This window comes from Adiantum capillus-veneris, chromosome 21, assembly GCF_014529385.1.
Source record: "Adiantum capillus-veneris isolate H3 chromosome 21, ASM1452938v2, whole genome shotgun sequence".
Taxonomy (NCBI): domain Eukaryota; kingdom Viridiplantae; phylum Streptophyta; class Polypodiopsida; order Polypodiales; family Pteridaceae; genus Adiantum; species Adiantum capillus-veneris.
The window spans coordinates 33164121-33187745 of record NC_140951.1 but is presented as its reverse complement, the minus strand read 5'-3'; the positions used below and the strand labels follow the sequence as shown (position 1 = coordinate 33187745).

Sequence of the window (23625 nt, the reverse complement as noted above, 5' to 3'; positions counted from 1 at the left end):
TCAAAAAAATCTTATCAGGAGTCTGGGAAAATCTCTGATCTACTAGTTGATTCCCTTTTTCCTTTCTTTCCTTGTGTCCTGGGACCTGTGGGTAGCTTCTTTAGGTTCCCTTGTCCATTGGCACGCCAGTCTCAATCATCGGAACCCTAAGACGCACTATCATCTGATTCCTCTTTCTTTGGAATCCTTTGATGAACTTGCATTTGGTTCCCTTAGTTCATCAGAACCCTCTAATTTTTCAGAATCCGGTGATGAGCTGTCATCCGGTTCCCTTGATTCATTCTCTTCACTGGCAGACTCTTGCCTTTTTGAGGTGGATACTATCATGTCCGTCGCATAAGTCAATGAGCCGACATGCATTCCAAATCGTTCCTTAGCATGTTGCATAAGTCTTTGAATATAGTCAGACTTCTGGTTCAGACAAGAGTCTCGATTCTCTTTTGGCAAACTACAACAAAACCGCTCAATCTAGTCTTCAAAGTAATCTTTCGAGACGAAGGCACTGGCAAATAAGTATCCCAAAACCTCTGGCAATAGTCATGCAATGTATCTTTCTCAGTCATTTTCAAGTGCCAGGTTGCGATGACATCTCTTGCATATTCATCTAATATCCAAAAAAAAATTTAACCACGTCGCATGTGTTTCTCTACGTAACAACAGAGAAGATCACCATGCTTCCATTGTTCCTTTCAAGTAAGAAGCCGCCTTTTGCTACCTGGAATGTTTTGATAACCGCTCTCTAGAGAAAGCAATGTCAAATTGTTGTACAAACTAAGGGCTCGATGGGTGTCCTAGTAGCTTGTCTGAAACCTGACGGCCTAATTCCCTTCCTTGAACTCCTTGGTTTTCTTGTGATCTGATCATTGTCAAAAGAGGATGAGCTCTCCTCCTTTGAACGGCTAGATGGCCTTCTATGCCTTCTAGACTTTGTTTCAAAAATCTACTTCAAAAGAATCTTGTTTTAGGGGCTTAGAAATTGAAGAACCTTCTTAGCACCCTCGAATACTTCAAATGGGGCCTTCCCCGTGTGTTTGTTGTAGGCAATCTCCTACAAGCGCAAAAACTTTTCCCATTAACTCTTCTGATCCGAAAAATAAGACTTCAGCAAATTCAAAACCATTGAATTGGCTATGTCATATTGCCCATCTGTCTTCGGGTGGAACGAGGATGAGAACTACAACCACGTGCCAATGTTCTCCTAGATTGCTTTCCAAAACAAACTAGTAAACCGGGGATCTCTGTCCAAGGCAATGGACTCAGGCATTTCATATATTCGAAAAATCCGTGAGACAAACAATTTCGCCAAATGATCGGGCTTAATTGTCTTCTTTACCAGAATGAAGTGGACCTGTTTACTGAATCTGTCGATGACCGTCCAAACGCCATCATGCCCACTTTGAGTCTTGGGGCAATCAAAGCTGAAATCCATCACAATGCTTGTTCAGGGGCGCGTGGGGATGGGTAAAGGCTGTAAAGAGTCCATGTGCCTTATGCCTATCAAACTTGATCTTTTGGCATACTAAACAATTGCGAACAAAGTCATTCACATCCTTTTAGAGCCTCGACCAGTAGAAGTAACGCTCCACACCCCTCAAGGTGGTATCTATGTCGCGGTGGCCTGTAAAAGGTGGACAATGACACTCGCTCAAGAACTTTTTCCTCGAGGGCTATATAACACACAACATCGTTGTCTTCATTAAGTAGTCATCCCGCAAGGAATATCCTGGAACTGTCTCCCAATTCTGTATGCGGGTAAAGATGTCCGCAAAGTCAAGATCTGTGGCGTACTGTTCGATCATATCCTCGAAGCTTCTATGATGAATTGCAAAAATAGCCGATACAAGGGGCTTCTGAGACAGCATCTACCACCAAATTTTTGTGTCCCTGAACATGGACAATCTGGAAATGAACTGTGACAAGATGTTAGCCCATCACATCTACTTTTCCGAAAGTTGCTTCTGTGACAGGAAGTAGCATAAACTGCGATGATCCGTAAAGACTGTAAAATCAGCCCCGAGTAAATAGTGTCACCATTGAGTAAGAACATGGATTGCTGCCAATAACTATTTTTTATATATCTGTGCAACCATTTCGCGACATAAAACATGCTGCTCTCATAAGCAATTACATGGCCTTCTTGCATCAAGACTGCTCCCAACCGGCGACCATAAGCATCACAGTAAACTTCGAATGTCTTCTGCAAGTCTGGTAAGGCCAACATGAGTCCAGTAGTCAACTTTTCTTCGAGAGTCTCAAAGTTACAATTCGCTGTCGGTTCCAAGTAAAAGGAACTCCTTTCTAAGACAACATATACAAAGGAGAAACTAACTCTGCAAATTTTTGAACGAATCACCTATGATTATGAGCACAAGCCGAGATAAGCGTCGAACCTCATGAACATTCTTCAAATAAGGCCAATAATCTCAATTTTGGCTGGGTTCATCTTTACCCCTTCAGTTGAGGCGATGTGTCCCAAGAAATGTATCTCAGGTAAAAAAACTCGCTCTTTTTCACATTTATAAGCAGTTTAAGCTTCCGCAGTGCTTGGAAAACCTGCAAAAGGTGGAGTCTGTGTTCTGCTTCATTCTTGGGGAAAACGATAATGTTGTCAAAAAAAGTACCCACAAATGATCGGTACTCTCTGAAAATCCAAAGAGTCGTCCTGAAAGCTGTGTTGTAGACGTCTCCAGGAGCAATTTGGATATGATGATTATCACTCTTCAGATCAATCCGGTAAGTAGAACCCTGAAGTATGTCGAGTATATCATCGATCCTCGTAATGTGAGAATCGGTTTTGGTTCATTGTTTCTTTATTTTGGCCTCCACTAACTCTGTAAAGTGGCAGGTTCGGTGGTGTACTACCCAAAAATCAATCATGTGATCTTCAAGACGTGAAGGAGCCAACTCGCCAGGTACGCCCTAAGAGAAACAGGCAGCCTAAGTTTGCAAAAAAATCTTGTATCGTTCCTTTGTGAGGTCAAACTTATTCAGCCTTTAATCGTCATTGAGTAAAAAGAAATTGGCTTTCATCAAGTCGAACGGACTCGCCTTTCAGATTTTTCGTAAAGTACAATCTCTTTGCCCTTCTCATTCGTCAAAGTCACTTTCTTAGCCCAATAGTCAACCACGGCGTTGTTCTTGTGGTACCAAGAAATTCCTCGGAGGACATCACACCCTTCCAAAGGCATGATATAAAAGTCATCGTGCCCTAAACACCCTTGACATTGCAAACGAAGTTTGCCAATGATCGGTGTAATGGAAACATCCCGTCCAGGTGCCGCTAGAACTGTCTCCGCCTGTGGCCTCAGCTTGTCGACCGTAATTCCAAGTCGATCTGCCAATTCAAGTGAAAAGAAGTTGGCCTTGGCTCCTCCATCAAAGAAAGATGAGGGCTTCTGGTCTCGCACTTTGCCCCATGTTGTGCAAGGTTTGATGTTTTTATTCATCTCATCAAAGTCAACGGTCCTTTCCTTTTCTTCTGCACTCAACTACTGCGTTGTAACTGTCACAAAGTGATGACGTGGCTGTCCGCTCTGCTGAAACCCTAACCCTAAAATCAAAAAACCTAATTCTGCTAAAACCCTAACCCTAAAATCAGAAGCCCTAATTCTGCTGAAACCCTAATCCTAAAACCAGAAACCCTGATTCTGCTGAAACCCTAACCCTGAAATGCTGACTAGCTGGCTGCAGCGTAAAACGTGGAAAGGCTGCCACGTAGAAGGCTATACGGACCTCCGTGATTTGCGGCAACAGTTGGATTTGCTTTTTCCACGCAAGTTGGGAGAGAGAGAGAGAGAGAGAGAGAGAGAGAGAGAGAGAGAGAGAGAGAGAGAGAGAGAGAGAGAGAGAGAGAGAGAGAGAGAGAGAGAGAGAGAGCTTTTTCTGCTTCATTTTTAAAAGCTAAATATAGACAGCTTTTTGGCACTTGCTTTATTTTTATAAGCAAGAGAGAGAAAGAGCCTTTGCTTTATAGAAAAGCTTTTGATTTTCAGCTTTTGGGCTTTGCTTTTAGCAACCCTTGTACCATTAAATATGTGAGCAGGCCTCTCGCAACTCAAAGCATCTGGATGTAGAGTCTGAGTGTGAGCGCCTGCCCACACTCTTGTACTTTGAACTCAGATTAATACAAAAAGAAATACCAAAAGGGGCGCCAGTCTTTGGGGCCAATATCTCTAGGCACGCAACTCCGTCAGGCCAGTGTCAAATCAATTGTGAACTGTGAACTGTTTTTTGAAGTGGGACTTGGAGTGTCCAAGTCTCTTACAGTGGTATCAGAGCACGGCCGATTTCTCTTCTACGGGAAATCCGATCCCAATTTTTTTCCACGGCACCTATGGCTTCAGGCAAAGATCAATCGACTCCCTCTGCATTCGGAGATGCGGGAAGGGATCACAACAAAGATTCAGGCAAGGAGTATAGCTCGTCTCGGCCTACTCAGGCGGAGCGTCAAGAGATGGAGCGTCAACGATTGATCGTCGACACAACAAAGATGATGCTCAATTTTGCCAAGGACCCAAAATTTGCAAAATATATGAACAAGACCTCTTTCGAGGAGGTGCCCGCGCAATGGCGGCAGACCACAGAACCACCCAAGAACCTCCTACTCCCAGGATGTACACGGAGCAAGAATTAGAAGTGGTGGTTGATGCACGAATTGCTCAACTTTTTGACGCGAAAAACAAGGATAAAAAGCACGACAAAAAGCAGAAGAAAGGCACTAACTTTCCGGGTTATTTGGGTCGTCAATCTACATTCGAAAAGGCAAAGAAACAGAAGAAGCGTGTTCGATTTGAAGGAGTACCCAGTTCTTCTTCTTCTTCGGACAGTTCTTCTAGCTCATCTGACTTGAGCGAAGAAGACAGAAAAGGCAAAAAGCGAAGCAAAAAGCAACGCTTCGGAAAGGGCAAGAAAAAGGCAAAGAAGTCTAAATCTCGCCCCGTGATTGACAATTCTACTGAGGACTCGTCTACAGACAGTTCAGACTTTTACTACAGCAACTTTTATGCAAAGAAGAAGAATTTTTACAAAGTCAACCAATATGACTTTCTAGAAGAAAAAAGCAAGAAAGTCCGAGAGTTTAAGGAAGGTTGACAGTCAATTAAATTTGACACGTTTTCTGGATATAGAGAAGTTTGACATCGCTTTCACGGGAGGAGGTTACTCAAAGCACTCTAAGATTCAGAGAGCTACCTCTTACTTTAAGGGGAATGCTCGAACTAGGTGGTCCACGCTTCTAAAAACAAGATTGCGCCAGTTAAATGGCTGAAATTCAAGAGGCTTTTTATTTCTTCTTGGCTGACTCGAGAGTATGAACGCGATATATGAACCGCTTGGAATCATCTCGGATGACCAAGAAGGATACAATGGACGCTTATTGCGAGAGATTCAGGAGCTCTTTTCTACCCGCCTCTTCATTTAAGAAGATCTCGTTCAAGGAGCAGATTGAGCGGTTTACCTTGAGTCTACATACAGAGATCCGAGATCACTGCTTGGAACAAAAGTCAGCTTCCATTCAGGAGTTGATGAGTCATGCGAAATGGGGTTTTTCCATTCACTCTGGCAGTCTGACCTACCCCACAGATGAGATCATGACACAAAGCGTCGAACAGACTTCGAAAAATGAAAGTAGAAAGAGAAAAAGCAACACAGAACAGAAAGATAAGGATGCGTGACCCAAGCTTACTCCTCAAGAGAGGGCTCTCTACTTAAAGGAGGGGAAGTGCTTTGAATGCGGGGAAACTGTGCATATCTCCGTGAGGTGCCCTAACAAGGCACCGAATGAACAGGATGACAAAGGCCAGAAAGTTCCAAAGCAGCTGAGAAACTTGGCAGAAAAAGCAGATAAAAAAAGCAAAACTGGTACCACATTGCGTGGGGCATGAACTGAATCGAATGAATGAAGGTACAAACTTTGCCGCTTTTAGGGCAAAGTGAAAGATTAGGAAGCTCTTTTGAAGGAGCCAAGGCCAACTTCTTTTCACTTGGAATTGGCGGCTCGATTTGAAATTACACCCGATAGGCTGAGGCCACAGGCGGAGGTAGTTCGAGTGGCTGCCCACTCTGCTGAAACCCTAACCCTAAAATCAGAAAACCTAATTCTGCTGAAACCCTAACCCTAAAATCAAAAACCCTAATTCTACTGAAACCCTGACCGGTTTAGGGTTGACTGACTGGCTACAGCGTAAAACGCGGAAAGGCTGCCACGTGGAAGGCTGTACGGACCTCCGCGATTTGCGGCAACAGCTGGATTTGCTTTTTCCACGCAAGTTGGGAGAGAGAGAGAGAGAGAGAGAGAGAGAGAGAGAGAGAGAGAGAGAGAGAGAGAGAGAGAGAGAGAGAGAGAGAGAGAGCTTTCTCTGCTTTATTTTTAAAAGCTAAATATGGACAGCTTTTTGGCCCTTGCTTTATTTTTATAAGCAGACAGAGAATGAGCCTTTGCTTTATGGAAAAGCTTTTGATTTTCAGCTTCTGGGCTCTGCTTTTAGCAACCCTTGTTCCTTTAAATATGTGAGCAGGCCTCTCACAACTCAGAGCATCTAGACACAGAGTCCGAGTGTGAGCGCCTCCCCGCACTCTTGTACTTTGAACTCGGATTAATACAAAAAGAAATACCGAAAGGGGCGCCAGTCTTTGGGGCCAACATCTCTAGGCACGGAACTTCGCCGGGCCAGTGTCGAATCAATTGTGAACTGTGAACTATTTTTTGAAGTGGTTATTTGTGCTGTCGTGGTAGATTCTTGACTTGGAGTGTCCAAGTCTGTTACATTAACTCTCTAGCTTATCTTTTGGTGGTCCTCTGGTTCATCTTCTTTTCAAGAGTTCTTGTCCATCTCTTTCTGCAAGTACAAAATCCGCTTGTTTGCACTCGTTTGTCCTTCCAGCTCTTCTCTTGACCTGAGAGGATAATCAATTACCCCACGCCTTCTCGAGTAAATCTCATCGATCACGTAATTCTTCAGGTGTTTCGTCAATCTCGGGTCTATGGAGTACTTGATCAATCTTTTCACAGATGTGTCAACCTGCAAATGACGTTTATACCCACCTAAAGGTGTTATTTCTGTCAGATTCTCCGAGAAAATCCATGTGTAATCTGGGATTCTTTATGGCTTTATGTCCTGTAACAGGGAGCGCACCCAATGCGTGATGTACGAAGGGTGGAGAGGCTAATATGTTTGAGGTCGGGACACGAAGATTCTTTCACAAAGAAAACTTGCGTGTGTTGCAAAAAGGATCGGACCCTTCGCGAAAGAAGAATCTTTCTGTGCTCTGATACCGCTATAACAGGCTTGGACACTCCAAGCCAAAACAGCAACACACGAACAAAAACTTCATAATCACTGCACTTTAATCGAGAGAGAGTCGAGAAGGCTCAGCGTAGTTCCGTGCCCAAAGATATTTTCCCCAAAGACTGGCGCCCCTTTGGGTATTTGTTTTTCATTAATCATTGCAAAGTACAACTTCCACGGGTCCTCAGCTCTCAAGCTCTGGACCCCTGAAGAGTAAGGCCCTTAGGGCTCTTTTACTCTTATAAAGGGATGCCAAAAGTAGAGTCCCAAAAGCAATTAAACTCAAAAGCAATTGGTTCTTAAAGCAATAATCCCAAAAGCATCTTAACTCAAAAAGCAACTTGCTCCAAAAACCAAAACGCAGCGAGCCCGAATCACGGAATTACATAGGGTTCAGCCACGTCAGCATGTTGCCAACGGAATTTGCGGCGTGATTTGCAGAAGTACGTATTTCCACGTCAACAGGTCGTCAGCGTGACATGTGGGCGTCAGTACAGTTGCCACATCATCTGCCACGCTAGCACTACCACGTCATTTGTCCGTTGTTGTCTATCCGTCCGGACAGTACTGCCACGTCATCATTTTGTGACGTAGGGGGTGTAACTTTGGGTGAAACTATCGCACATCTGTCCATCTGGGAATCCGATCAACGTGGGGAATGGATCGTTAAATTTCTCTAACCTAGAACTACAAGCTCACCATGCCAGATGCCCACTGTAGTGTAATAAAATCTATCAAAACGCGTATACAAACCGTTTATGCAAGAGGGTTCCAAAACTGGAAAACCTAAGCTAATGGACATGTCTTAACATGCAGATCTTGCAAACAAGCTCACAAAATTGCCAATACTAATCCTCATAGGATTCTAGACGCTCCTATCTAGGAAGGGAAAAGTGGCTCTGAAAGTCAATGAAGCATGTCTATGTGGCACACAGAGCCATGTGCACGTGACATCCCCTCCTGCTTAAGGTGAGAAACGGGTACTGATGTGCATGGCCTCCTTGTATGAGGCTAACAAATCTGGGTAGTCAGTGAAGAATCCACCCAAGCTCCTTCATGTGTCCCTCGATCCTTGAATTTGAGGAAATGTTGCTTTGCTTCCTGCTTATTGCCAAGCTGAAATTGAAGAATCGGAAAACGCTTCGGCTTGATGACTTTGAATCGGACAATGATCTCCGGTGATTCTTCTTTTGGATTGAACCTTGGAAGTCCATTCTTGTGGCGACAACTAGTCAAGTTTACTATGGAAACTCGTTGTGCCTCCTGTAGTCGCTCCAAAGGAACTGTCATGTGAGGTTTCGGCTTCCAGAATTGGACCATCCTTGCCTTGAGTGCCCTGAAATCCACGCAAAACTGAAATGAGTTTGGTTCCTTACAAACAAAGAGAATTGGTAACCCAAAAGACCACACCTTGGGAGGGCGAAGCCTCCTAATCAAGAAATCACTTGGTTCAAAAAAACAGTTTACCTATGTGTTTTGCCTCATGCAATTGTTCAAAGACAATGTCCATCGGTCGATGGGGATGGTGTGTAGAGGAAAGATGATCTTGGGACAAGATGGAATTGACATTGAGAAACCCTTTACTATACCTGTCAGGGATACCCAAGTTTCTTGATGTGGGGTTGACATAGATGACCACCTCTTGGGCTCCTCTATGTAGCCCTCTGTTTTCCTAGACATGAGAGATGAGAGGGAGAGAGCGAATACCGCTCTCGTCTCGAATGAGGATGGGTTGCGACACATTATCTTTGATGAAAAATATGAGCTTCTCCCAGTCGATAATGGGCTTGAACCTACAAAACCACTTAATGCCCAAAATAATATCAGATCCTGCAAGTTAAGAGACTACAAATAGACGGGTGAATTGGATTTGTTGAATGATCGATTTGACATCATCACGTTCTTGAAAGATCGAAGCGTCCAAGCCTTCAGAGAACTCCTTTACCAGGAGGGTGGAGATTGGAGAAGTTTGAAAACTTGCACGTTTCACAAGAGATTCACTTATGACATCTTGAAAACTTTCGGAATTAAACAATGTTGGGTTCAAGGCCCAAATGGCCCCCTTTGTGTATAGTTTTAAAGGTTATTAACCTTTGGCCAATTTCACATTGAACTTGGCCACTAACTTTAAATTGGTCCTATACATTTTAATAAAGGGAATGTGAGTTATTTTCAACTCACTCACTTATTCCCCAAATCGTGTAGCGCTCCTGCTCTCTCTCCCTCTTCTTTCTGCTAGCGCCCATCTCTCTACAGGCACTCGCCCCTCTCCAAGGTACACACCCTGCACTTCCTCGCGTGCTCTATCACTTGCACACATCGCTCCGCGCTCATCAAATGGTATCAGAGCCCAATTAGGGTTTGCTCCCAAACCTACAAACGCTGATTTTCAGGCAAGGAGGTCAACTTTCACTCGAGATTTAGCAATTTCATCGCCAAAGGACTCGTCCCCGGACACTAGAGAGCTCCCGGCAAGCCAAATTGACCTAAAACAAGCTGAAATTAGGTCAAAATCAGTAAATTACAGGTTATGACAGCAAAATACAGGTTTTGCAAACCATGTATTAAGGTGTGGGAACATCTTTGCTAGGTCCCCGCTACCCGAAAACACTGAAATTGCCGAAAAACAGGTCCCAAAACAAGTGTTTTAAGCAAATTTCAGATTTACGCAGGTTTTTCAAGTGTTTTTATGATGCGACTACATTGGGGAAAGTGCAAATTGATGCAATCTACGCACATTTGACAAGTTTTGGCTATGTATGACCATTTGTGGCTCAATTTCGTGCAATTTGATGCTACAAATTGGGGCTTTTGCTCATTCATGCTTCTAAAGGCTATCTTATTGTCTTCTATATGTCCTGTGAGGTTAAAAACAACTAAAATTGTTATTTTTGAGCACAAATTCGCTCGCTGAAATTTCTTGCGCATAAATTTCAGAAATTGTTTTTTGCGCCTAAATCGACCTATTTTGCCTCAAATTGCTCCTATGACCATTTGGAGCTGTAGTGCACACCTCTGTGAGGCTATACTCCGGTTTTTGTGCATTTTGCACAAAAATTCAGCGTATTAGCCCTCTTATTCGTGCATCTATGGCCTCATCTTCTTCGGATGTGAAGAATCTCCTCGAGATTAGGAGGTTCGATGGAACAGGTTTCGACCTTTGGAAAAACAGGATCCAGGGAATCCTATTTCTTAAGGATTGTGAAGGGACACTTGAACAGGTAAAGCCGCAAGATATGTCGGATGAAGCATGGGTTAGCCTGAACAGGAAGGCAGTTACATACATCAAAATGGCCATGATCAATGAGACAGTCATTAATTTGAAAGGTCTCACAAATGCTTTTGATGTGTGGGAGAAGTTAAAGGCAATGTATGAGAATACAACGCCTGTCAACCAAGCGCATTTGATGCGAAAACTTGTTGGCATGCAACTAGATGAGTCCAAGAGCGCTGTAGAGCACTTGTCGTTGTTTACAGGTACTTTGTCGCAGTTACAGGATTCAGGTTTGCCTCCTTTTGATGATAAGCTGAAAGCTATCTTCTTGCTTATGACCTTGCCTGATTCATGGGAAACATTGATGGTTTCATTGTCGAATAACCCCAATTTGACCTTTGATGGTGTTAGGGGTTCTATCTTGAATGAGGAAATCAGGAGGAAAGTAGGTGGAGAGGGAGGCAGCTCTGCCAACATGGTTAGAGGCAGGACAAAGAAGAAGAATGTCTATGCACAAAGGAGTAAGAGTAAGAGTAAGAGTAAGGAAAGGGGAAATGCTTGCAAAGGCAAGGGTGATGTGACTTGCTATCAGTGTGATAGGAAAGGTCACAAGAAACCCCATTGCAGGTACTACAAAGCCGAGTTAAAACGGAAAAAGAATGGCGGAGACGAAAAGAAAGAGAAGAAGGAAGTCAAGATAGATGCACAGGATAGCTCAAAGGACAAAGAGAAGGCCAATGTGGCTTCTAGTGTTATGATTGAGGAGCTGTCAGATGTAGAGGACATCTTGTGTGCCACTTTGTCAGATGATGATGCTTATGACCTTGATGCCTCTCTTAATGTTCATTCACTGGACATGCAGATCACCAAGAGTGATCTTATTGATGCTTAGTTGACAGTTAATGATGCATTATCCCAGACTTGGATTGTTGATTCCGGTGCTTCATTTCATGTCACTCCTATCAAGGAGTGTTTCTCTACTTTTGATGCAAGAAAGCGTGGCCATGTATACCTTGGAAACAATCATGCATGTTCCATTGAGGGTATTGGCACTGTGCATCTCTCCATAGATGGCACAAATGAGCTTGTCTTGCATGATGTTAGATATGTACCGGGAATCAAGAAGAGTCTACTTTCTGTTGGTCAGATGGATATGCATGGTTACACCATCTTAGAGAGGATCATGGAAAATGACTAAAGGCTCAAGGTTGATTGTCAAGGGCACAAAGAAAGGGACACTTTACTGCATGCATGGAAAGGCCGTGTATATTGATATACCCTCATGCAATTCTGATAGAAATGATGTTCCTCTTTCTCTGCTCGTGATAGTAAGAGGAGAGCTTTCCCCCTCTTGGATCACAGATAAATCTATATGTTAGAAGCTCATAGAGACTCATTTTGAAAAACCCAGAAAAAAATTATTGGTCATTTATAATATATATTATGGACATCTTATAGGTCATACATTTGTGGTGATCAGCTATGCCCTTGAGATGTTTAATTCAATAAGAAGATTTTCTCTTGGAAAAATTCAAATCAAAAACAAGAGGGGAACCAGCAGTGGGTGAAAGTGATAAAAGAGCTACACCAGCCAGCGGCTGTTCTACAATCAAGGCTCCAGCCTCCAACCAACTTCAAACTGCAACCCCAGATCCAAAGGTTCAAACAGCAAGCAAATAGATTATACAAGGCACTTCCAAAGAAGAGGATGGGATGAAGAAGTCACAAGGAAGAAACCAGGAACCCCATACAAGATATGAGCCAAATTTTGACCATGCAAGCAACACTTCCCAATGTGACAGAACTCTAGGGGAGCAAGGTTAAACGCTTATGCAAAGAGCCCTAGAAGTCCTCACCCTGCCAAGAAGCAAGGAAGCATAAGCAAGAAACAGGTAAGGATTCAAGAATCCTTGGTCACTGCACTTGTGCACCAAATAGAACAACTCTCCCCAATCACTGTGGACCACAATTGTCGCTATGCACCGCACTTGCCAATAGAGAGAATCTCCCTGAACAAAGAATGCCACACATTCAGTTGTACCAGACTCAAATTCTCCTCCGTGGGAGACAGCCCATGCATCAAAATGAAAGAGAGAACCTCTCACACACTGAAAACCCCAAGAGAAGACTAGAGAGTGGGAAGTAGGTCATGCATATGCCAGGCTTTCACATAGCAAGCTGCAGAACAGAATTCTAAAGCTTCCTTTCCATTGCAAGCAATGGAAGTGATATGAGAAGTGTCCTCCACTCTGACATAGATGCATTTTTCACCTTAAAATCTCCATTGAAGATCCATGAATTCACAGAGAATAACACCGGTACAACGATTTAAATACAAGGCGTGTCCTCAGATGCATTTCTACGTTCTTCAAATCCCCACCAATAATCCTTGAATCCACACAGGGTTCCCATGTACAAGATCAGGCTCTGAGAGAGATGCTACCAGCTGACTCGACTTATGCATTGTTTGTTTAAATTTTTTGCATTTGTTACCTTAGTCGTCTGTAATGATACTTGGATCATATGACAAGGATGTAATTTTTTGGACTCATACATCTTCCAAGCCTTTCACAGACATCAACAAAGGTTTTATTTAATCTCAAATTTCTGTCAAAGATACAACAAGCTCATGCAACCTGCCTGGCAACTATCATGGATATCCACATAGCTCTCTTATAAACCAAGATTTTGTGTCCATGTACATACGATAACGCAAAATCGAAAATTTGAGTACGACGGGACCAATAACATTTACCTATTCGCCATGGAGAAAGGAGAAAGCTCCATCATAAGGGAGGCACTTTTTTTCATGAAAAAGTCAGACACAAATGTGCCCCTTCCTAAAAGGACAATGTTCTAGATATGCCCAGCTCTGGTAAGGGACAAGGAAGCTTGCAGCGAACTGCAGGAATAACAGCATCCAATCATTCTAACATTGAGAGCTCTTTGAGAGCTACTGCTAACTTGAGTCCCCTTCAGTGCCCTACCACATCTCTGGCACTGTAGAGAAAAGTAAGCGATGCTGTCTCTCCCAAGTCTGCAACCTGACTTGTCAACCCTGATGACAGTGTATGTGCATGCACGTCTGCCTGTGGGTGGATAGTTGTGTTCCATATTTTCTTATTGTTTTTCTTTTCTTTTCTCTTCTTTTTTTCGGGGTTGTGGAGGGGGCGGGCCGCGGGCGGGTGGGCACTCTTTATTTGGTATCGGCGATGAATGTATGGCTGTGTTAAAGGTCGACAAGAGATAATTTACAACTGTTCTAGATGATTCCAGAAAGGCACTAGCATAGATTAGAAGCAAAGATTAACAGCGAATCAACTTCTTGAGAAGACAATACCTCTTCTGGGTCACTGTAATCGATGCCATCTGCTTCCGACAGCGCCGACGCAATATCCCAATATGCATCCTTCATAGGCAACCAAAGCCACCATTACAAAAAGAAACATCCCCAAATTTCCTAAAATAACTAAGTTTAGTATGACATCTTCTAAGAATTAGGAGCACCACATCTGAAAGCAGTTGAGCAAGAGTGATCTTTGCAAAAGTCGCATCCAAATAAGAAGAAATAAAGAAGATAACTAGAGACAGCTGATCTACACATTCAATGATCATGTCAACATCTTGCGACAGACAACACAAACAAATCTAATTTAAATACACAGTGAAAAAGTACAAAGCTTTCTCAGGATTGAAAGCACGGAAACTAAAAGCAGTGTAAATAGAGCTTTCAAAGAAAGCTGACTCATTAAAAAAAATGACTCCATACATCTGTCCTTCATCATCAGCAATCATGCTTTTCCAAACATATCATAGGATGTACAGCTCAGAAGTCATCCAGTACAATCAAGAGTGTCAAGCAGTCACATTCCAAAGATAAAAGAGAGGCTGCCATAACACATAACAATTAGTAGAGTTTACCTGAAGAGCAGTTAATCGGTCAAACATCAGTTTACCACCAGGATCAACTGGAGGGGGGGATGTATCCCTGCTCCCCAGTGAAGATTCTTGAGAAAGACCATGAATATTATTGAACTCATTCTGCCTGGAAACAATAGCTTTAGTGGCATGATGTATCATAAATCAAAGAGTGTGCCACACATGAGCTGTCATTTACGTACCTCTTATAAGCCCGCTCTGCCATTCCATTGTGGATGTTCTTGACAAGCTACACGTAAAGTGAGACATGACACCAGTCAAAAGAAAGAAAAGGCAGCTTTCTTCTATCAACCAATCTAGAAACAACGTATACTAGAGTCAAGCATAAAATGCACCAACATTTACACACATACAAAAGGCACACATTTTAGTTGGGCCGACATTGAACAGCTATCTTGGCAGCTAATGCCTTTCTTGCTGATATTGCTAGTGTCCCTTGGCATTTTGGAGCAAGCCGTTGTCGGGGGATATGGGGTTCGAAAGGCAAGCCGGGCAGCGCCGGGCTGCTAGCTGTGGGAATAGAGAGAGGAAAAGATGCACCACAGCGCACAATAGACTAGTAACCTCTTTGAAATGGAAACAAAACACAAGATCAACTGAATTTGATAACACTTCAAGAACCGATGCACGATTGCCAAAGCAGTGCCGTTAACGGCACCGGCACCGTTTACTCAATTAATTGTGGATTAAGGAGTTTAAACTCCCTTACAAAAACTAAGCCAAATTAATTTGACTTGCACTGAAATTGAGTGTTCGTCGATACTCAGTGTTGATGAATGTAAAGTGTTCTACGATGATGATGAAGAAGGTGATGGCGAAGCTCCGTTTATGCTCTCTACCGTCACACACCTTTCTTGCTTTGCAAAAGAGCTCCCCCCGATCGAGAGTGCCCGCCTCTTCCTCTCCTCTTTCTCCTGCTTCTTCCCTTGCTCTTCTTATTCGAAAAGTCTTCCCTCTCATTGCCAAAAGCCTCCTGTACAAAAGCAAAAAATTGTGCCCCTTTGGACGTGTGAATTCTTCTTTTTTCTATTTTAGGACTCCCCATTTTCTATTTTTAGCTTTTGATTGCATGCACGGCACGCTTGCTATTCTCAGCTTGAGTTCCACCTTGTGTGACTGCACCCCCCTAGAGGGTTGTCACGGCCCTCATGGGGATCTCCTCTTCAATAAAAAGAAGGCGGCCTTTGAACCGCGTGGGAACACGCCACCACGTTTGCGCTGCGTTTCCGCACCGTTGACGGCCGTCACTATCGCCGCCGACTACAGGACAAGGCGTCGCACTACTGGCCACCATCAGCCACGCATTGTGCAGGGCCCGCCAGCCCAAGTCTGCCATGGCAATGAGAGGAGACCTCCTCTCTCTACCCCTCGCTTGCCTAATGAAGGGTCTCCCTCCAAGCTATATACACCGCAGCCCCCTGAGCCAGCAACGCATATGGGATATCCCCCCCCCCCTCCCTACCACGTGGCGGTCTACACCTGGCCTCCAAAGCTCCTCAATTCATCACAATTTTTTATTTTATTTTTTTAAACCTTATTCTGCTACCCTACTCCACCTGCCACAACTCTCTGCTCAAGACTACAGTGATCGGGCCGTAAGATCCGAGTGAAAGCCCCCGTCCCTTGCTTCAATCCATAAGAACCGCCACTTCTCGACTTTGCTGCATCCTCCAATCCTTGCTGTCAAAATTGGAAAAATCCATCTGTAACTGCCGCCGACTTGAACTTCAACATCTCTCCGATCCGATCTCCAATCGACGAGCCGTAAACTCCTATGGCCTTCATATGCGACATACTCCGCATGCAAACCCTGGCGAGGCTGCAAAACCCCCAGCTTGCATACTAACCGAGGTGACCAATCTGGGTATAGAACTGGTCCCTGATGAAGCTTAAACTGGCAATGTCTTGGCAACCAAAACTCTGATTGCCAATCTGAAAAGACCGACGTGCTCCACAAGATGTGCACTTCACGCCCATGCATTTACTTCATTTCTAACCCCTCATCTGCAGTTGCCCACTTCGGTACAAATCTGCAACTCATTCAAACTTCAAACTGCTATAACTTTTTTGCCGTAGCTCCAATTGACGAGCCGTAAAGACAGGCATGTTGAGCACTTCGAGTACTGCAATTCTAATCCATAAACCCCCATGTATGATCACTTCAAACATACTCTCTTTTAGCATCATTAAGACAATTTTTGGCCCTTGAAAGCCGCATTTGGTATCCATTTAGCATTAAGCTAGCTAGTAATCAAGCCCTGATCGTTTTTCAATAAACACATAGCCTTTAGAGAAGATTAATTTGCATCCCTTTGCTCATTTTTCCACTATGGAAGCGGAGTTGCACGACATCCACCCCCTCTGAACCTACACAGTCTCCGATGTGTGCCAACTCCACTTAATCAGCATCATCAGACACATCATCCGATGCATATATAGCATTATCCTCTGGAGGTTGATCTGAAGTGAGATCTTCAAGAATAATATCATCTTCTCACTTTTTAAACAACTTAATCCTTTTTCTTGTAATAAGCACCTTGAGGACAGAGCCATTAAGCTCACTTAATTTGTATGTTGCATTGTCATAAGCTTGATGCACCACATATGGTCCAAACCATCGTATAACCATCTTCCGCATAGCAGTATTCTGATTCTCCAAGCTATTGTCATAAACAAGTACCAAGTCTCCGTCTTTGATAGCATGAGGTCGTAGTCTAGGCTTTTCATCAAATGCTGCTTTATTCTTCAACCTTGCCTCCTTGAGCTTTACTTTAGCCTCCTCGATATCTTCTTGACGCCTCTCAAGTTGGCGAATGCGTAAAGCAAGCAAATCTTCTGTAGTCATTCCTTCTTCCCATGGCATTATGGTCCAAAACATAACAGATTCTTTTGTAGGCATAATGGGTTTTTGCCCATACATCAACTCAAATGGCATAAAACCTGTAAGAGAACTATGTGTCAGTCCACAAAGCGAATGATAAGATTTTAGGCCAATCACCAATATACCCTTGGCAAGCCTTTGCTAAAGCTTTAACAATAGGCGGATGTCCTCTTTCACTTTTCCCATTGCCCTTTGGATTGTACGTTGCAGTGAGAGCCAATTTAATGCCCAAACAAGCAAAGAACTCACGAGCTTCATCTGCATCCAGCTCTCCTCTATCACCAGTAATTTTACCAGCACATCCATGCCTGGAAATCACATCTTCAAGCAAAAATTTGCATACAGAACTTGTAGCTTTGGTATGCAAAGCTTTGCCTTCAACTTGGTTAGTAAGGTCTTCTCTAGCAAGCACAATGTACCTCATTTGCCAAACACCTACTGGCATTGTCGCACATTAGAATATTGTTGGCATGCTAAGGAGGTCTCCAATATCGGTCCTTGATCTTGACAAAGGTTGCCCATACTCTTTAGTGTCCAACCCATAAGCTTTCATGAAACTATTTTATCACCTATTGTTGAGTCGCTTTGTCACAAACAATCCACTGCGGTACCCTTCTTGGACGCTTGGCTGCTCCCAAAGATGCCCATCCTGTAGAAAATAGTTGTAGGCTCTTTTTCTGATCCTCTCATAATCTTGGTCACTCCATCCTTCTTGCCTGGTTAGCGTGCTAAGGGAGCAGCCGATCAAAAGCCACTCCCCCTCGTAGAATTCTTCTAGAAAATATTTTAAAAACTAGTACCACAATTTGCATGTAGATGAGAAGAGGAATACAACTTTAAGCCCACATCATCACTTGTGGTAAGCATCTCATCTTCATTTTCAAACCTAGCCCTTGATAACATATGTGCAATAGGATTATCTCTACTTGCAATATGACAAAATTCAAGGTTAAGAGACTTGATATAAGCTATCCACCGTAGCATGGCAATGTCCGGAGTAGAGCAGTTTGCAATCATCCCTATCAATGGCAAGCAATTTGTCTCTACCACGATTGAAGCTCCAATAAAAGATTCTTTATCAGACCTTAAGAGCAGTAGCAACGCCCCAAAGTTCTCTCTTAACCTGTGGGTACCCTCGTTGACGAGCATTGAGCACCTTTCCTCCAAACCGAACTGCATACCGGTGTCCTTTTGCATCATCTTGACCTATAGCCCACCCATTACCTGTCGGGCTAGTGTCAACCGTTAAGATTACTGGCTTTCCGCATTTGTAGTCAACTTTTCCCAAGGTTAGACCCTCGAGAAGCATCTTCTTTAGTTTCTTGATAGCCTTCATGTGAACTTCTTCCCATACAAACTTTTTCCTCTCCTTAGCAAGTGATAAAGCACCTCTGCAACATGAGCAAAATGTGGCAACCAAATAAGGTAGAATACACATGCACCACCCAAAAACCGACAAACTTCAATAACTGAAGAGCATGTTTCCTTCATCTTTTGGATACCTTCAACGTTAGCTCGAAATGGTCTTCTACCTTCTAGACTGCACATGTAAGGTGCGACGGAAGTGAATGTTGAACTTTGCTCAAGATGAGTACTCCGAACTGTGCTCAAGGTTCCTTTCACTTACGGAAGGGAGAGCCTCCGTTCCTTTAGTGAGAGAGTGCAAGTGGTCACAAACAAAGTGGATAAACACTGTGAATGAAGGTACTGAGACTGAGAGATAGAGAGAGAAGAATACGACACCAGAATGTTGTCAAACCCTCCTCCGAAGGCCCCACTCTCTATGGTGAGAGCGGTCTACTATTGATTGCACAAACCTCTACAATGCTTTGGACTTGCCGACGATGTCGACGACGATGAGACAGGCTGAAATCTGAAAACGCTACTGGCTGAAATCTGCAAATCTTTATCTGCTGAATTCTGACTCTATGTCGATGACGACGGCGATGACGACGTGCTGAAAACGCAGATGCTGAAATCTGCGTTTTCCGGGCTGAACCTGCAAACTATGGCTGATCTGACCGTGAGGCGAGGATCTGCTGCGGGAAGGTGAGATCTGCGAGGTTCGGGACTTGTTCTGCTGTGATAAATGCTGAAAACTGAAAATGCTGGTGCTTCTGGTGGTTCCGTCGCGGTGAATCTGCAAAACACTAAGCAGACCTGCTGATCCAAAACGCTAGGGCTGAATTCCGTCCTGATGCAAAAACGCTAGGCTTCTGCTGGTCCTGCTGTCGCGACTGATCTGCAATGCAAAAACGCCAGGGCTGGTTCTGCCAGGCAAAAACGCTAGGCTTGGTTCTTGATGAAAACGCTAGGGGATTCTTGTTGGGGAGTCTTGCTGACAAGGTGTCTGTTGAACACTCCGTTCCTATTGCCTCTTCTGCCAGAAATACTAGCGCTAGGTTTTCTTATATACTGGCTTTGTCAATTTGCCCTACCCAGTTTCCAACACAAGTCACCTAAAAATAATAAGTGAAAAATGTCAAAAATAGGGAAAATAGATCTATGCACTGTAAAAATGCTCCTGATGGGTTCTGATGAAAATTTGATAATCATGCTGTGTGCAACCAGAGGATATGCATCCATTCTAAGCGTCTGGACATGCACGGCCTGCAAACAAACTCAAAAAAGTGCCAGAACACTTCCTAAGCTAGACTGGCTAAACCGAACTGAACCCTTGTCATGAAGTAGCTTGTCCACATGCACATAGGGTTAGATGTGTCACGTGACAGCACATATGTCCCACAATTAAAACCTCTTTAGCACCAAAAGTTGATTTTTGCCCTGAAAGTGTTAACTTCTTCAAGCCTGGATAAAATAGGGTCACAATCAGCAATATGTTGAGCAACAAACTGCCAGCACCCCCTCTGATCTTTTACCACATCCTTTGATTGGTAGATAATCAATGAAAGGATAGTAACATGAGAGATAAAGTTCCTTAATACCTTATTCATGCCATTCATCATATGAGTTACAGAATTAGTGGCACCTTGTGGCAAAGTACACATTCTTACCAAACCGAGAGGTGTGCGCATCGTAGTAAGATCCCTCCTCTCCAAAGCTAACTAAAATTGATCGTATCAAGAGTAAAGATCACCCATAGAGTAAATAGATATACCTGCAAGGCCTCAGCAGATTCATCCACAATTGGACCAATATCCACATTGCGGATTGTTACCTTCTTAACCGGATGCATGTCTTGTATACCATTTTTCTTCGGAACAATGAACCATCAATTGGAATAAGGCGCACATGATGGCTCCAAAATACGCATCTGTATCTTCTCATTGAGCAAATCAATTAGGAACTAGAAATTCAATGATTTGCCTAAGTGGGAGAAACAATATGTTTCAAGTATTCAAAGTGAATTGCAAGGATGTCAAGTGAGAGGTGCCTTGAGCTTCTTCTTCATCTCCAAGCTGTGTGTATATTCCACCAGCTCTAACTCCAAGAATTGGCATCAAAGCAAAATGCATCCTGTCGTACATAGTCACCAACACCATCTTGCTCATTTTCTCCAATTTTAGCGAGCTTTGGCGAGCGTCAGTAGATTGATAAATACTTTAGGCAAGCTTGTAGAGCTTGGCGTGCTCAAAATTTTGATTCAGGCTCATTTTGGCTTTTGTTTGCACTACTTCAAGTATTGTGTAGGCAATTTCGCACCTTCGTGCAAAATTTCTTCCATTGCAAATCATTACATAATAGGTCTTCAACGATCTACTATGGTTTGTGCTATGTAGCACGTGCAGATTCTCTATTCAACTTGAACATTTTCTACATTAATTTCAATTTTTCACTATAGCTGAGAGCAATTATGTTTTCAAGATATATCTACCAATGACAAATTGGATGGAGACAACTATCCATTGTAAAATTTGCATGGCTGCTATGCAAGATGAATATAATGCACTTGTGAAGAACAATACTTGGTTATTGTGTCACTTGTCTCCTTGCAAGAAGACCATTGGTACAAAGTGGCTTTACAAGCTACAACATAAGCCGGAAGGTGGTACTAATCACTACAAGGCATGACTTGTTGCAAAAGATTATTGTCAGCAAAAGAGCATTGATTATGAAGAAACTTTTGCTCCCACTTGTTGTATGAATACTGTTCGTTTCATTTACACATTGGTTGCATATTTTGGACGGGATGTACATCAACCAAACATTAAAACCACTTTCTTGAATGGTGACTTGTATAAGGCAGTGTATGTAATGCAGCCTCATGATTGTGAAAGGACAAGAAAAGAAAGTGAGAAAATGCAATAAAGCATTTTCTGGCTTTAAGCAATTTTCTCGTGCTTGATATGAGAAAATGGATAATCATATAATTGCAGGTGGCTTTCAAAATAGTCCAACTTAGCACACTTTATATCTAAAACATGCGGATATTGTATATCTTGATATACATCTTATTGTTCTTGTGTGTATGGATTATTTGTTGTTCACTAGTCTGAACAAGACACTTTTTGTTATATTTGAGGCTGATTTGAATGCCACATTTGCGACATCACAATTACCGATTTTGCATCATTATTTTGCCTTTCAGATTAGGCAGTGTGATGAAGATATTGCATCATCTCACACAATGTAAGGTGCAAAGGAAGTGAATGTTGATATTGCTCAAGATGAGTGCTCCGAACTCTGCTCAAGGGTTTCTATTACTTACAGAGGGAGAGCCTTTTGTTTCATTAGACAGAGAGTACAATGATCACAAACAAAGTGAATGCTATTGTGAATGAAGATGCTGAAACTGAGAGAAAGAGAGAGAAGAATACGATACCAACGTTTTGCAGTTTCACGGCACCTCATCAACAAGTCAGGTAGCTTTTTCAGTTTTCAACAGACAGCCCAGCATTTTCAATTTTCAGCCTTAGCCTCGCAAGAACCCGCTCCCATCCGGTTGCAGATCCTCGCCGGATTCCCCATCTAGTCCCAGATCAGCCTTGCGTTTTCAGAATTCAGCTAGATCAGCCAGCGATTTTGCATTTCAGCATTAGTGCGACTCTACGGTTACAGATTCAAGCCGCAGTGCCGCCACAGTAGCAAATCCATAGCAGAACATCTAGCGTTTTCAGTTTTCAGCATTGACGCCGTCGTCGTCGACACCATCATCGACGTCGTCATCACGGTCCCTGTCTTGATGACGACACCTTCATCATCGTCATCGCAGATCCCTATCTTGACAATGACACCTTCTTCATCGTCATTGCAGATCTTTATCTTGTCGACGACACCTTTGTCGCAGATCCGGGACTTGATGACGACATCATCGTCGTCATCATCGCACTCTCCAACGTCGACATCATCGTTGTCGTCGACATAGTCGCCATCAAGTACCACAGCATCAGTATCCCTTAGCATCAGCATCTCAACATCGAGTCATTGTGGTAGCATTTGTGCAAGAATAAAGAAAGTACTTTCTTTGGCAACAAAGCAAGGGGGCCCTTGAGGGTTTGGGACCCGACACCTGACACACAAAGTATGTACAAACTTTGCTAAGCCAATTCGGACTTGATTGCAAGCCAATTGCTAATCCGATGGAAACAGATTTTAAGATAAATCTACATGATGCTAGAGATCCTACCAATATTACCCTCTATTCCCAAGGTCTAAGCATTGGCAGGCAATTAAGAGGATCTTTTACTACTTGAGAACTAAAAATCTTGGGCTCCTCTATCCCAAAGGGGAATCATTGCCACCAAATTTGCATGCTTTTTCTAACTCAAATTGGATTGGTCGCTATGACATATGTCAGGTGACACATCCAACCCTATGTGTCCATGGACAAGCTATAGCATGACCAAGGTTCAGTTCAAGTCAAGTCAGTTTAGAATAGGAAGTGATCTGGCACTTTTGTAAGTCTGTTCGCAGACCGTGCATGCCCAGACACTTAGAGTAGACGCATATCCTCTGGTTGCACGCAGCATGATCATCAGCATTACCATCAGAATCCATCAAGGGAATTTTCCAATGCACAGAACCTATTTTCCCTATTTTTGACATTTTTCACTTATTATTTTAAGTGACTTTTGTTGGGAAATGGGTAGGGCAATTTTGCTAAGATAATATATAAGCAAACCAGAGCTAGCACTTTCTGGCAGAAGAGGCAGAGGAGCATTGCTCAACATGCAACTTCTCAAGCAAGAACCAGTAAAACCTGGAATTTTCCTCTAGCAAGAGCCAACGTTTTTCATCAGCTTTGGCCCGCGTTGGAGCATTGCAAATCAGCGTTTTTCAGCTTCAATGCTTGGCGTTTTTCATCATTCAGGACCAGCGTTAGTGAGTCTACAGATCAGCAATTT

General features: G+C 43.2%; 1 protein-coding gene across 5 annotated transcripts in view; it reads right to left on the bottom strand.

The window, feature by feature from the left end:
- Positions 1–23625, bottom strand: part of LOC147430753 (senescence-associated protein AAF, chloroplastic-like) — a 41566-nt gene that overhangs the window by 3608 nt on the left and 14333 nt on the right. For all 5 annotated transcript variants that reach the window (XM_086493315.1, XM_086493313.1, XM_086493314.1 and 2 more), the window contains 3 exons: positions 14622–14668; positions 14422–14545; positions 13841–13909 (listed from right to left, as the gene is read on the bottom strand). In XM_086493315.1, coding sequence (XP_086349441.1) covers positions 13841–13909; positions 14422–14545; positions 14622–14668 — 240 coding nt within the window. The remainder of the gene's footprint in view (positions 1–13840; positions 13910–14421; positions 14546–14621; positions 14669–23625) is intronic.